At 41.2% G+C, this 12534-nt stretch overlaps 1 protein-coding gene across 13 annotated transcripts in view; it reads right to left on the bottom strand.

Annotated features, from left to right (window-relative positions):
- Positions 1-12534, bottom strand: part of NFAT5 (nuclear factor of activated T cells 5) — a 54130-nt gene that overhangs the window by 15571 nt on the left and 26025 nt on the right. For 4 of the 13 annotated variants that reach the window (XM_027744538.2, XM_027744540.2, XM_027744539.2 and 1 more), the window contains exons 3-4: positions 7474-8032; positions 2209-2401 (exon numbers count right to left, since the gene is read on the bottom strand). In XM_027744538.2, the coding sequence (XP_027600339.1) occupies positions 2209-2401; positions 7474-8032 (752 nt within the window). Of the gene's footprint in view, positions 1-2208; positions 2402-6263; positions 7206-7473; positions 8465-8489; position 12534 lie in introns of those variants that run through there. The other 9 variants (XM_039384473.1, XM_027744547.2, XM_039384472.1 and 6 more) reach the window with 6 other exon arrangements.

Genomic DNA, 12534 nt, shown 5'->3' with positions numbered 1-12534 from the left:
CCCTTGAATCCTATCTATCTTCAGGTAGAATGATCCCAGCTGTAACTCTCACGTCTCTTACGACCCCTCACTCTCACTCCAACCATGACTATTCCCCTCTCTCTTGCCAGAATTCTCCTCTCCCCCCAGTGCATCTATGTCCACCAGTCAGCCCAGAAAGAGAACATTTGCTGGGGTTGCCTCCAAAGGTGATTAGAATTTGTTGGTCAATACGTTCATGCCCATTAATCACTGGCATTCCAGAATCCCACCTTCACACCAGATGCACTTTGACACCAGATTAAAACTGTCCAACATTTGCAAAACCACTGGAAAAGTCAGAACAGGATGAAGGGGAAGCAGAGGTAAGAATGGGATGATCCAACTGCACAAGCCCAGCTTTCTCTCAGACAATAAAATAAAATTAAAAATGGTAACTTGACATCTCCTACTTAAAAGTTTACGAACAGTGTCAGTTTGTTGAAACACTTCGTAAGTAAAAGCAGGTCAGACATTTTAACATCCTCCTGCAATCCCATGTGAAAGCCAAAATTATTCCAGAACATGTCAGTGAAAAATACATTCATAAAACACATTCATGAAATGTTTGTGTCCTTTCAATGCTTTTTTTATTAGTGGAATTCTCCTGTGGTGCCACAGACTAAAAATACTCTGAGGTAAAAGAAATTCTAAAGTAAACCTGGACATTGCATTTCAAAGGAACCTTTCCTTCTTTTTAGGAAACGGTTAAGAAAAATACTCCAAGTAAAAAGAAACTCTAGATTGCTGACAAATTCCCAGGCCAGAGACGGCACTCCTTTGCCAGAGAATTCTAAGAGGAGATAAAATGACTATTTTAATGTTTTCACTACAACACATTTGTTGCTTGAGGATTTCCAGGTGACAGTGTTGTCTTTTGTCCCAGGCCTGGAAGTCGAGGCAATACCTGCAGAAAGAAGCTCCATTTTTATTAGTAAAGAGATGCAAATGAGAGCAGAGGCCTCTGGAGGATCTCCTGGGGGATTAGTCCCTGAATACACTCTCAGAAAACGTAGTTCTGCAGTTGTTAACAAGTTCAAATAAAGGAAAAAAAAAAATCAGCAAACACTGATAAAATCATTGTGTGCTCCTCAAGTCCAGGAGGGGCAAACAGCAAATGTGAGTGTTACAGACAGGCAAAGCCAAAAGATGTCTGGAGGTGGCCCAGCACAGGCTCCCAAGAGGAACCACAGGAACAGCAAAGGGCTCAACACCTAGTCACTTGATTAAGGTTTGTTTATACAATTTTAACATTGCATATTGATTGTGGAACTCAAGTTCTAAGTTGTCAAGAACAGAGTTTTATTTCAATGCCACAGAACTTGCTTCTCCCCCTCAGCCTATGTAAGAGCGATGCACTGGAGCGACTCCCAAACACCAGATCTCTGAACCACCACTGTTTTTACACTATTCCTCCCCATCTTTAAACCCCATGAACAAAACAAAAAGCCCTCTTGTCCTTAACATATTTTTTTCCCACCAGCTCAGATTTCCTGAAGATTCACTGACTCATTTGCTTGTGCAGCCCTGGCAGAGTTTTATCTGCAGGGTATGAACTCGTCTGCCTACTGGTAAAGCAAACTGGAACTTCCAGGAATTCAGCAACATGAGACTCTTCCAAACAGATTTTTCACTGATGGGTGCTAAAGGGTAACTGGGAAAGGAATTAAAAGGAAATTCAGATGAACAAAGGCCCATTAAGAAAATCCACATAAATGAGCACTAAATCCCCATAGCAACAGGCCAATATGAAAGGATTCTTTTCTTATGAAACTCTACTGGAGTTGTGCATTACTCAGGAGGACTGAGTGAAGGGCTGGTGGGGTTTCTAACGCTGCTGAACAGGACTTTGAAGACAAGTCTACTTCTATATTCTGTCAGCAGTGGACAGCACAAATTTAAGGGCTGTATCACAAGCAAACATTTCTTTGTGGACCTGGTAAATTAGTTTGGGTTGAGAACTGCTTATCTATCGTGGCCTTGACATAAAACTTCCCTCCTCCTGTAACTCTGTGATGCCAATAAGACTTTTTGCGACCTGCAAGAGACCCAGTACAGTCTTTACAGCAGAGGGACTGCAAAGCCTCCTCCCTTCCCTCTAAAAGAGAGACTGGAGGCCTGTTTGAACTGAACCTGTTCCCATTCCATTAGAGCACCCCTGGGAAGGGTGTCCCCATGCCCTCAGCCTACCTTCACCGTGGGAAAGCCCTGCTGTGTCCGGTCCTTCACAGAGCCCCGGCTGCCCTCAGTCAGATAACGAGCCCTGTGCTGGGTCTCCGGCTGCACCACAATCTTCAGTTCCTTCCCCTCACTCTTAGTCGGATACTGACCACACAACATTGGGGTCTTCTTCCCTCCAGCTCCCTTCTGGTTCTCTGATGCTCTGGGAAGTCAAAGCAGACCATCAAGAAGATGTTAGAAACAGCTCCCCAGTTAAAACAAACCAAATCACAGAAGAGCTAAAAAGACAAAGGGTGTGTATTAATGGATGGAAGATTTGTAGTGGAGAGCCAACTTTGGAATTCTCTTTTCGACAGTGAAGGAAACCTGCAGGATGAAGAGGAATGGTGCTTCCCTGCTCCTCCATCCAGAGCACATGGGAACTGCTTTTCAGAGAGCAAATATAAAGGAAGGGAAACATAATTAGCATTAAATGATGTTAATGAACAGAAGGCGGCTCATAACCTGCTTTTTCATAGTCAATGATACAGCCTGAACAAGCTGTTTCACTGCTGTAACACACACACGTACACACACACTCTGAATGGATTTGTGGTTAAATGGTACTTTAAACAGGAAAACAGCCTCATGCCTGTCTCCACCTCCACTTGCACATCCATGCAAACTCCAACTCTGATTTCTGTCAAAACAGATTGATAAATTTATGCGGAAACCCAATCAGTTATTGTAAAAGCTCTGACATAATTGCACTGAAGTTAAATCAGGCCTTTCTTTCCAGATGCATTTTGTAGGCCATCGTGTCTTGTGCTCAGTTCCATAATTAAAACTGGGATGAAGGAGTCCTCCAAAGTCTAACAGTACATGAGCCACCTTGTATTCCCTTTAAACCAGGATTTGGTCATGAACCTGAAGTCCAATAAACTCCTTTCACACTAGGAAATGTGAACGTGCCACGGCACACGGTACAGGCAGGAAAAGGGCTCCATGATTTACGCAAATCTCATATTCATTTTACTACCAAAAAGGGGCTTCTAACAGCTAATGCCTGGGAAGAAAGCAGCTTTAAATAACAGGTGTGAATTGCTTAAAAAACAAATCCTGTTTCAATGTGCAACTTACGGAAGTAATTTACTCGGGATTTTTTCCTTCTCAAAAAGGATGAAAAATGCTTTTTCTTTAAAATCATTTACTGGGAGCTTTGCCACTGCAGGAGGTTCTCACTGACCTGCAGCTGGGGTAACCCAGCTCTCTTCCCAATGATTTACACCAACAAACAGGATCAGCACCTTTTCTAAAGCTCCTACTGTGCAAGGACCAGCACATGGATACAGCGTAGGCTTCCCAGTCATTCCCAGGCCTGCTCCTATGCCCCAGGGAAGGCTGGGCACACCTATGCCCCCCCCATTCCCCCCCATCTCATAACTCTGAAAGTCATGGAATTATAGAACAGTTTTGGTTGGAAGGGACCTTTAGACATGATCTAGTCAATGCCCTGCCATGGGTAGGGATACCTTCCACTATCCCAGGTTGCTCCAAGCCCCGTCCAACCTGGCCTTGAACACCTCCAGGGATGGGGCAGCCACAGCTTCTCTGGGAAACCTGTGCCAGGGCCTCACCACTCTCCTTGTAAAAAAGTTCTTCCTTTTATCTACTCTAAGCCAACCCTCTCTTACTTCGAAACCATTTCCCTTTGCCTATAGCAACAGGTCCTATTTGTCACACTCCTATTTCCACTGAGCCTTCCGTTAAAACAGACAGAGGTCAGTGCTTTGGATGATCTCCATTCCCATTTTTCTGTCCATAAAGGTTAACCACTTCAACATGGACAGGAGGGTGAGCCTCCTCCTGCTCACCCAGCTGAGCCCTGCCACGGTCCTGGCTGCCCTCCACATTCATCCTCAACCACCAAAGAGAGACAGGATCTAGATCAAAACTGGTGTAAATCTCTGCAAGATAATACCATCTTACAGTAAAACCATCTTCCTGCCAAGAAGTCATGATTACTCTGCTTGGTGCAGTCACACAGGCTGCTTGAAAACATAAATACGCCGTGCAAAAACATACCTTCCTTTGGGAAAAGGGACAAAACTGTCCTTCAGTGCAGCACATGGGAACCCTGTGATACACTAAATAAACTGTAATTAACACCATCATGCTCTTTGCTTCTATACAAGTTAAGGGAAAAGTAATGAAATTCAAGCTCCTTAGACAATCAGTTTCTATCTTCTTGTCAGGACAACCCTCCAAAGGACTAGTAATTACAAGGAATACATTTACCAATTTTCAGTCAATATATTTTCATTTTTATTACTTAGAATTTTAAAGTAAACCCCTCAGCTTCTCACAGGGAAAGTGAGAAAGAATGCTGGGCAGCCTCAGCAATGGCAACACCACTGCATCCTTCCAAACGCCAGGCCTGGGAGCCAGGGGACACCTTGGCACAGGGAACGCTCCACGGAAAACACCACAGGAATTGCTCACTCTGACCCTGTCACACCGGGAAGTTCCAGCTCTGTAAACTAATAGGGAAGGCTGTGGTATAGTTGAATTTTGAAGGGAAGCATTGGAGAGCCAGCCATCAAAATGAAATCCACCTTTACACTCAAAATGTCATGTTTTAGCAGTGTGACATTAACACTGTTGTCTCTCCAAGAGTACTTTACTCATAAATCCCAATTACCTTAATTCTCAACAAATTGTTTTATACAGTATCATATTTAAGCAAAGAGATGCTCCCCACAATTATTTTAAAGACTTTTCTCTAGAAAATTAATTGTTACTTTCAATCAGATTAGCTGAACCTGAGAGCCATTTAAAGCCTTCATCAGAGCTACTGCGTGGTCTTTCTTCTCAGATTACAAGGATATATAATTTATACATCCTTTTAATTCAGTTTATCCATATTGCTAATATTCACACCTGTACAAAACATTTCATGCACACACATTTATTAATTTAACTGTTACCAGACAATGTTTCCTCTAATCTAGCACTTCTTTTTTTTTTTTAAGAAAATAAATATAACTGGCAAATCCCAAGGCCATTGGAACAGATCTCCTGAGTTAAGTTTGGCCTGGTCCTGCCCTCAGGGTTGTTCCCAGGGCAGAGCTGAAAGCGAAAGTGAGACCAAGCCCATTGGAAACCTGAGCCCCTGCCCTAAATCACCATCAATTCATCCCTTCTAAAAAGGCCTTCACAAATTCCAAGTTTCCACAGGAATATATTCTTTCTCTTCCCGGCCTTTACAGACAACTGCGTAGAAGTCTCTTTAGAGGCCAATGCCATTTCCATTCCCCACGGAACACAGCTGCTCTCCTTGCTCTGTTCTGAAAGCCAAAAGTAACTGAACTCCCTTGGCCGAACTCCACCAGGCTGGGAAGTTTAAAACCCCCAGTCACTACGGTGACCCAGATTTGTAATGCCAAATCTCCATATTCCAACGGCAAAATGAAGTTTTCTAAGATCTTGGCCACTTTCTTACCCCTTGAAAGAGCGTTCATTTCAAGGGACAATTCTGTTACCTAAGAGTTTTCCTGCAGTTCAGTCTGGCCTGTGTGGGGAAAAGAATTCTGCTTTCTCCCCTCTGCATTCACAGAACTGAGGGCTGTTCACGCTCACCCTTGAAGTTTTCAGGGATGTTACAGACTTGTTCTGTTTTTAGACTGAGACCTCATGTATCATTCCAGAGTTTACTAAATCTCCCTTTTCTGCCCCAAGATCACATTTACAGTCGCACAGCTCTTGCTTTTCCATGAAGCTTTTCCCTGTGTAAGGGAGAGTCTGGTCCCCAGGAGCTGGGGGAGGCACTTTCCTCATTCCAAGCTTCCTGGGCTCTACCAGGTACTAATATTTTACTTTATTATCATCTATTTTGGCTGGTGAAAACCAGAGCAGCCAAGGATAGAGCAGTGCCTGTGTGGAGACCCCAGAAGACCCCAAGCAAAGTCAATGTTCCCATCCAGCTCCACTCCTCCTGCTGAGCCTGGGGAAGCACCAGCACACTCAGGAAAGGTTCTTGGAATTGCTTTCTCACAGTGAAATTTTAAGTATGGAACTGCACTGACCCTGGGAACACAGACTCCAGGCTCTTTCCCTTTGGAATGGGAGAAGTTCATCATCTTTGCCATCAGTCAAATTTTAATATTCCCCGTTGCTGTGATGAACATCAGAACGTACTGCAAGCACAGACATAAAAGTAAAAACAAAATACACTCCTGCCCCCAAAAAAGCCCCAAATAAAAGAGCCAAAGCTATCCATTTGACCACCTTAAAAGTACTAAAGAAGCAACAAGTTAAAAAATAAAATAAAAAGAAGAAATGTATCAACACACTCTTGCAAACTGATGGATTTTTCCTCTTTAAGCAGCTACTGAAATGCATTCAGTGAACAGTGTGAAGTGGGAGATGAGAAGCCACCACCCAGGTGTGCCCACGCAGACACACGCACATGACCCAGAAGCACAGAGAGAAACAGGATTAGAGATTTATTTCTGAAAAAATCAAATACAGAAGTGAGTTCACAAGGCAAAAATAAAACCTGGTTCCCCATATTTGTCTTAACATTTCATAAAAAGTAAAGCACGTGTTAATTTAGATGATGAGAAATCCTAATGAGCCATTAACCATTAACTTCTACTCCCATTCCTCTCTCTATTTGATAAATAGAGAGACAAACAGAAGCAGGTGAAGTGTACAGACTGAAATCCTCACATAAAATCCTGCAAAAAACCATTCACATTTAGGGTGCGCCCACTCCGCTCCGCCTTTCTTTTTAAATACATTTTCACTGCTATTTTATAAATGGAATTGTGTGGCCTTTCGGGAATTTCACTTAAAGAACACAAATGAGCTCATCAGTGCTGAGTTTAATTGCTGCAGGGAAGTTTAGCTTTATCTTCTAAATAAAGATTAACAAGTCTAATGAGATCTTAGCACAGAATTATGGAATGGTTTGGGTTGGAAGGAACTTTAAAGAGATCCAGTTCCACCCCCCCGCCATGGGCAGGGTCACCTTCCACTAGACCAGGTTGCTCCCCATCCAACCTGGTCTTGGACACTTCTAGGGATGGGGCAGCCACAGCTTTGAGGGGAAAGAAGAACTTATGCTGGGCTAGGACACGGCAAGGACAGCAGAGAAGGGAGGGGGTTTCTGTGAGAACCCGAACAGAACATTGGCCAGGGCACGAGAGGACTTTTATTAGTTTGGATTTACATATGGAGATAGAACTTTTTTTCTTAAAACAAAACAAAACAAAAAAAAAAGCAGATACCAACCCATTTCCTGCTTTTGAGTTGCCTTTGCTGTCCGTGCTGAGCTGAGAAAGGACATAGTGAGGCGCTTTGGCACTGTCGGCATCAAAGATATCCATGTTGGACTCTTCACAATCTCGGCGTTTGATCCCTGGCCTCTGCTTTGGGTTGCGTTTGCGCGATTTACGTGGCACCTCAGTGTTATCATTGTAGGAACTGGTACTCATGTTACTGAAGTTGGAGGGTGAATCCTCCATCCACATACTGCAGCTCTGTTCTGACTCCAGCGCACAGCCCTCATCCTGGCAGGACATCCGACTGTTGTCCAGCAGGTCCTCGGGTGGTGGCGAGATGTACAGGACTGTGTGGCGCCGCGGCGTTGACTGGTGCTGCTGGGCTGTGTTACTGGTTATCTGCTGGTCACTTACCCCTCGGGTACTTACCCCCACGGCTGAGGAGCAGCTCTCCACTTGCATAGCCTTGCTGTCGGTGACTGAGGTAGAGTAAATGGTAGGACTGGAAGAGGTGGTAAAGGAGCTGCAAGCACCGCCCATGGAGGAAGAGGAAGGAGCTGAAGAAGCATCTGCGGTGTACAATTCACAAGTAAATACCGGAGCCGCGGCGGGGGCTGTGCTGGCTATAGCAGTCCCAGAGAAATCAAGGTGATTTAGGAACCGATTGCTTTCCCCCAAGAAATGTTTGGAATTTGGTTACGTTTTAGAATGGAAGTGCTTAAAGCAACACAGCCTAGCCAATACTTTGGAAATGTCCAAACGAGTCTTAGCACGATCCACTGTAATCAAATTTTTATGACTTAATGTTAATTCATACAAATGGCTGCGAGTAAACAGAGCTTTCATCGCCTCAGCTGGACTAATTATTGGTGTAGAAGCCATTTCATCTAAAATAGCCCCAAAGCAAAATGCTTATAAATCCACATTCAATGCCAATTAAACCGTTTATTGTTGGAAATTTTTAATTTTTTTTTTGAAAAAGACGGGACTGTGCTTAGCCACAAAATATTAAAATAAGTTTCTAACCTATGAAGCAGAGAACTACAGGTCATTTTTAATGCAGACACTCCCTGCTTCAGAGGCAAATCCTGGAATAAAAATATGAGAAAATAAATGAGAAAAAGAGCTGCTGATTATTCCATCATAAATGAGAAATAAAATATAAAATCAACTGAGTTGGTAGGCAAAATGGAACTGGTATCAGTCACTATGAGTGAGCTGTGGATTGTGAAGGTTCAAAACAGGGCTGAAACATCTGTGTTGGTGACACACTGATCCAAGGACAGGGAATTTCTGTAATTTGACTTTTCCAGTCACTGAGACTGATTTCTCTCAGACTTTACAGTCCCATACACAGAGACAGCTTGGGACAGACCTCTGAAAAATTCCTATTAAGCAGGAGATTTCCAACACCGTGTGAAGTCTCCAGAGGTCTCACAGCTCAATCTGGTTTAGAAATTATTAAAACAAACCCCTGAAGATTTCTGGAGAACACCATAACTGCTGCCAAGGAAGAATTTTAATGGACAAATCAGCTGAATACATGGGTTAAACATTCCAGAGGAAGCAGGATGGGCAAATGTAGGGCTTTATTTATTTATTTATTTATTTCAATCACCTGTAGCTCACTGAGGAATAACTGAACTGAACTTTATAGTCAGATTGCAGCTTCTTGGGGGAAGATCATCCTGGTTTATGTATTTCTGCACTGCTGCCCACACCTGATAAACCAGAACCACTGAAATAACCTAATTTTGGAACACATTGTACATTAAATGTATACATAATTATACAATGTGTTTGTTCAGCTAGTTACTGCTGTCAGGCAGGTAATCCCTATCATTAAGAAGAATATGATGTTTTCCTTTTTGCTGCGTGGGATTTTTTTAAAATCCAAAATATTATGTTAAACTCCCAAGTCTAAAAGGTTTAGGGACAGTCAGACTATTTTATCCCATTTTACCTAGTTAAAAGTAGCAGAATAAAGTATTTTCAGCCACGATATATATTTAGTTAACAGTAAAACTCAGCCAACCTTACCATAAATCCACCTACTTGGAATGACTGGTGGTATCAATGACTGATGATAAAGAATTTTTAAACTGTTTTTTTTACAGCTTTTCTGTGCTAAACGAATGTAAAAGCAAAGCTACATCACTTCAGACTAAAATTTAGTGGCCATTACAGTTTATCGATAAACTATTCTGCTTTTATCACCTTCCCCAAACCTCTCAATGAACCAGGAGCAGCTGAATGATACCAGTTCCATTTCCCAGTTTGTTCTTTGGCAAATACAGTGGCTGAAACTGGACAATTCAGTCACTTTGCATTCCAATTTAAAGGCAAATTTCTCCTTTCTATATCATGCATTAATGCAATGCTTCTTTCAAAAACAGTTATAGGATTGGCAAGAACTATTAAATCTAGATATTCATTTCAGTGACAATATTTAGGAGCTGATTTGCAGCCACTTTGAGTTGAGAAAGCCCGTTGCTATTGGGGATGTTTGTTTTGGTAAATTGAATTAGTTTCCATTCATCATTGACACCCTCAAAGAGAACCAGAACATGTTCTGCATGGAACAGGCACAGCAAGCACTGAGCTCACCCCGCTCAGCAAGTGCTTCAATGCATCTCCTGGCCAGGATTGCACTTTTCCCTCACTTTCCTAGGGAAAAAAATAAATACATCACTAAATAAAACGCTTTTGAGCACAAAGCTAAAAGAGCTCGTGATGGCAGTGCTGTTTTAGGGTGCAGCACTGTGCAATACTGAAGGTGTTACCATTCACTACCCCTCTCCAAAACAGTTTCTCTGCCTTTTTTTTTCCCTAGAAGCTAAGAAGAATTTATATGTATGAATATGTGTATGTGGGGTTTTATACTTTTTAAAATTAAATAAACATTGTCCATTATAAACTGGTTATACTCTCCTCCATTTACCAGAGACACCCCTCTGGAATGACAAAATTAGATTATGGAAATAATCCCAAATTAAGCAGTAATGGCAAGAAAACCTCTCTTTAGCCTTATATAATAAAGTACTGCCATTACCAGCCATAAATATGCAAGTGTTTTAAAGAATGTAAAGGCCACTGTATCCTCAGTTAAAATAAGTAAACATATATAAGAAAGTATGATAAATATTATAGCAAATGGAATAAACTGGCTGTATTGGAACAGTCAAAGACACAAATTTAAAATCTGTTTGGGGGGATAAATTAGTAATTGCTTCAGTAACATTTTAAGTTATGCAAATACTAAGAAACATAACGAAATCTATGTTTTCTCAGTCTGCAGGCCTTGAGCCAACTCATCTTCCTTTGAACTAATAAATAAATTGGGTCAATCAAATAAGAATTCACCAAGTTACTGTAATGAATTAACTGTATTTTACATGGCTCCCATTTCGTTTTCTCATTTTATTCCAAAGCCAGGGACATTTGTATCTGACACCCAATGGAGATTTCTTGGGGGAAAAAAAAAAATCTCTCAGTTATTCTAACTTAGCTGGTGCTGCTTTAAAAGGTGAGAGCATACACACACACCTTTGCCACATACTTTGAGCGCTCCTGTTATTTTACTTTCTTTAGACGCATTAATGGGAATTGTTACAGGTGGCTCTTTTATTTGCAATTTAACAGTGCGTGCAATGACAAAGATATATATGGTTTTTAGATGAGTAGGTACATTTTGCAATAGAAGATTGAATATATTTAATTTAACACAGCCTCAAAATCAAACTTGCTTTCAGAGCAACAACACTGAAGAGAAGCCAAGTGCTTGTCATGGCAAATGTGCAGCCTCAGGATTAGAAATGGAATGTTCACCAGCATCACAAAGTGGGTATTTTCCTTTTTTCAATAAAAAATGAGAGAAAGGAATATTTCACATTAGAGCAACTGTGATCACTGTTGAAACTAAACCTCCCGAATCTCTTTGTTGCCATCGCTATAACACGTAAAGGAACTGAAATAAGTAATTCAGATTTTGTTGCCTGTCCTACAAGCTTTTTCTCCCTAAAAGAGGCAGAATATCAGGCCTAAAACTAAGGGAACACATAGTAAAGAGGTTTGCTCCCTGTGAGGAAACCAGGGCAGGCTTTTTCCTTCCAGTACCATAAAACAAAAATTTTTTACCTCCTGCATTAGCAACTAAGGCAATGACAGATTTTCCATATCCTACTCTCTTGTGAAGACAAACAAGGCATTCAGCCTCTAAGAAAAAGGTCTGAAAGGCAGGAGAGAAAAAAAAAATCACTACTTGGCACTGAGAGAGTCTTTTTAGGTAACATTTCTGTGGAGCCAATCATGAAATTCTTGTTCATTCTTTTCAAATATCCTTAAATACAACAAGGATTATCAAGTCCTCAAAAAGAAACAAACAGTGTCCTGACGAACTTTTTTTTTTTTAATTGCAAAAGTAAGTAATTTCCCAGGCTGGAGAGTTTAAAATTGCAAAGGCAAATAAACTGGAGATATTTCTGGTTTCACAGGTTTTTCAGCCACCTGTGCTTGGACAGCCAGGACAAGCAAAAAGCCATTAAAGAACTAATTTTTCTCTCAGGGCCTCCCCTGCATCCCACGTAATCCCCTACACTCTGTGCAGAAAACAAGTGTCCAAACTGAAAACTCACCCCAGGGTGAGAATTAGGTGGTGTATAAGTTTAATATGTGAAGTACAACTTTTAATAAATGTATTAATTTATCCAACACGTCATTTTCTTGATGAGATTTTGTATGTTAATTGGTTTATTTGAACCCCTAGATACAGAAGAACAATTTCAGGGCAAACCCAGAAGGAAACTGTGCAAAATTTCCACCATCAACCCTTCTGTTGTCAAAGGTTTTAAAGGTAAAACCCAGAACTTACAAAGTGGCTGCAAACCTGCTTTCAACACCTCACATGCCAAACTTGGGGTTCTACTTTTCTTCTTCTTGTATTACTGATGTCATGTCAAAAACTTTTTCCAAAAACTTTAGTTTCAAATCAGTATCAATCCACTATTCAGAAATAAAACAAAAAAAAATTAAAAATAATAAAAAAAAATAAAAAAAAGAAAGAAAGAAAAGA

The sequence above is a fragment of the Pipra filicauda genome, unplaced genomic scaffold (genome assembly GCF_003945595.2).
Source record: "Pipra filicauda isolate LSUMZ 115617 unplaced genomic scaffold, ASM394559v2 scaffold357_size738173_pilon, whole genome shotgun sequence".
NCBI classification, from domain to species: Eukaryota; Metazoa; Chordata; class Aves; order Passeriformes; family Pipridae; genus Pipra; species Pipra filicauda.
The sequence above is the reverse complement of the archived record's forward strand: the minus strand, read 5'-3'. Positions and strand labels throughout refer to the sequence as shown.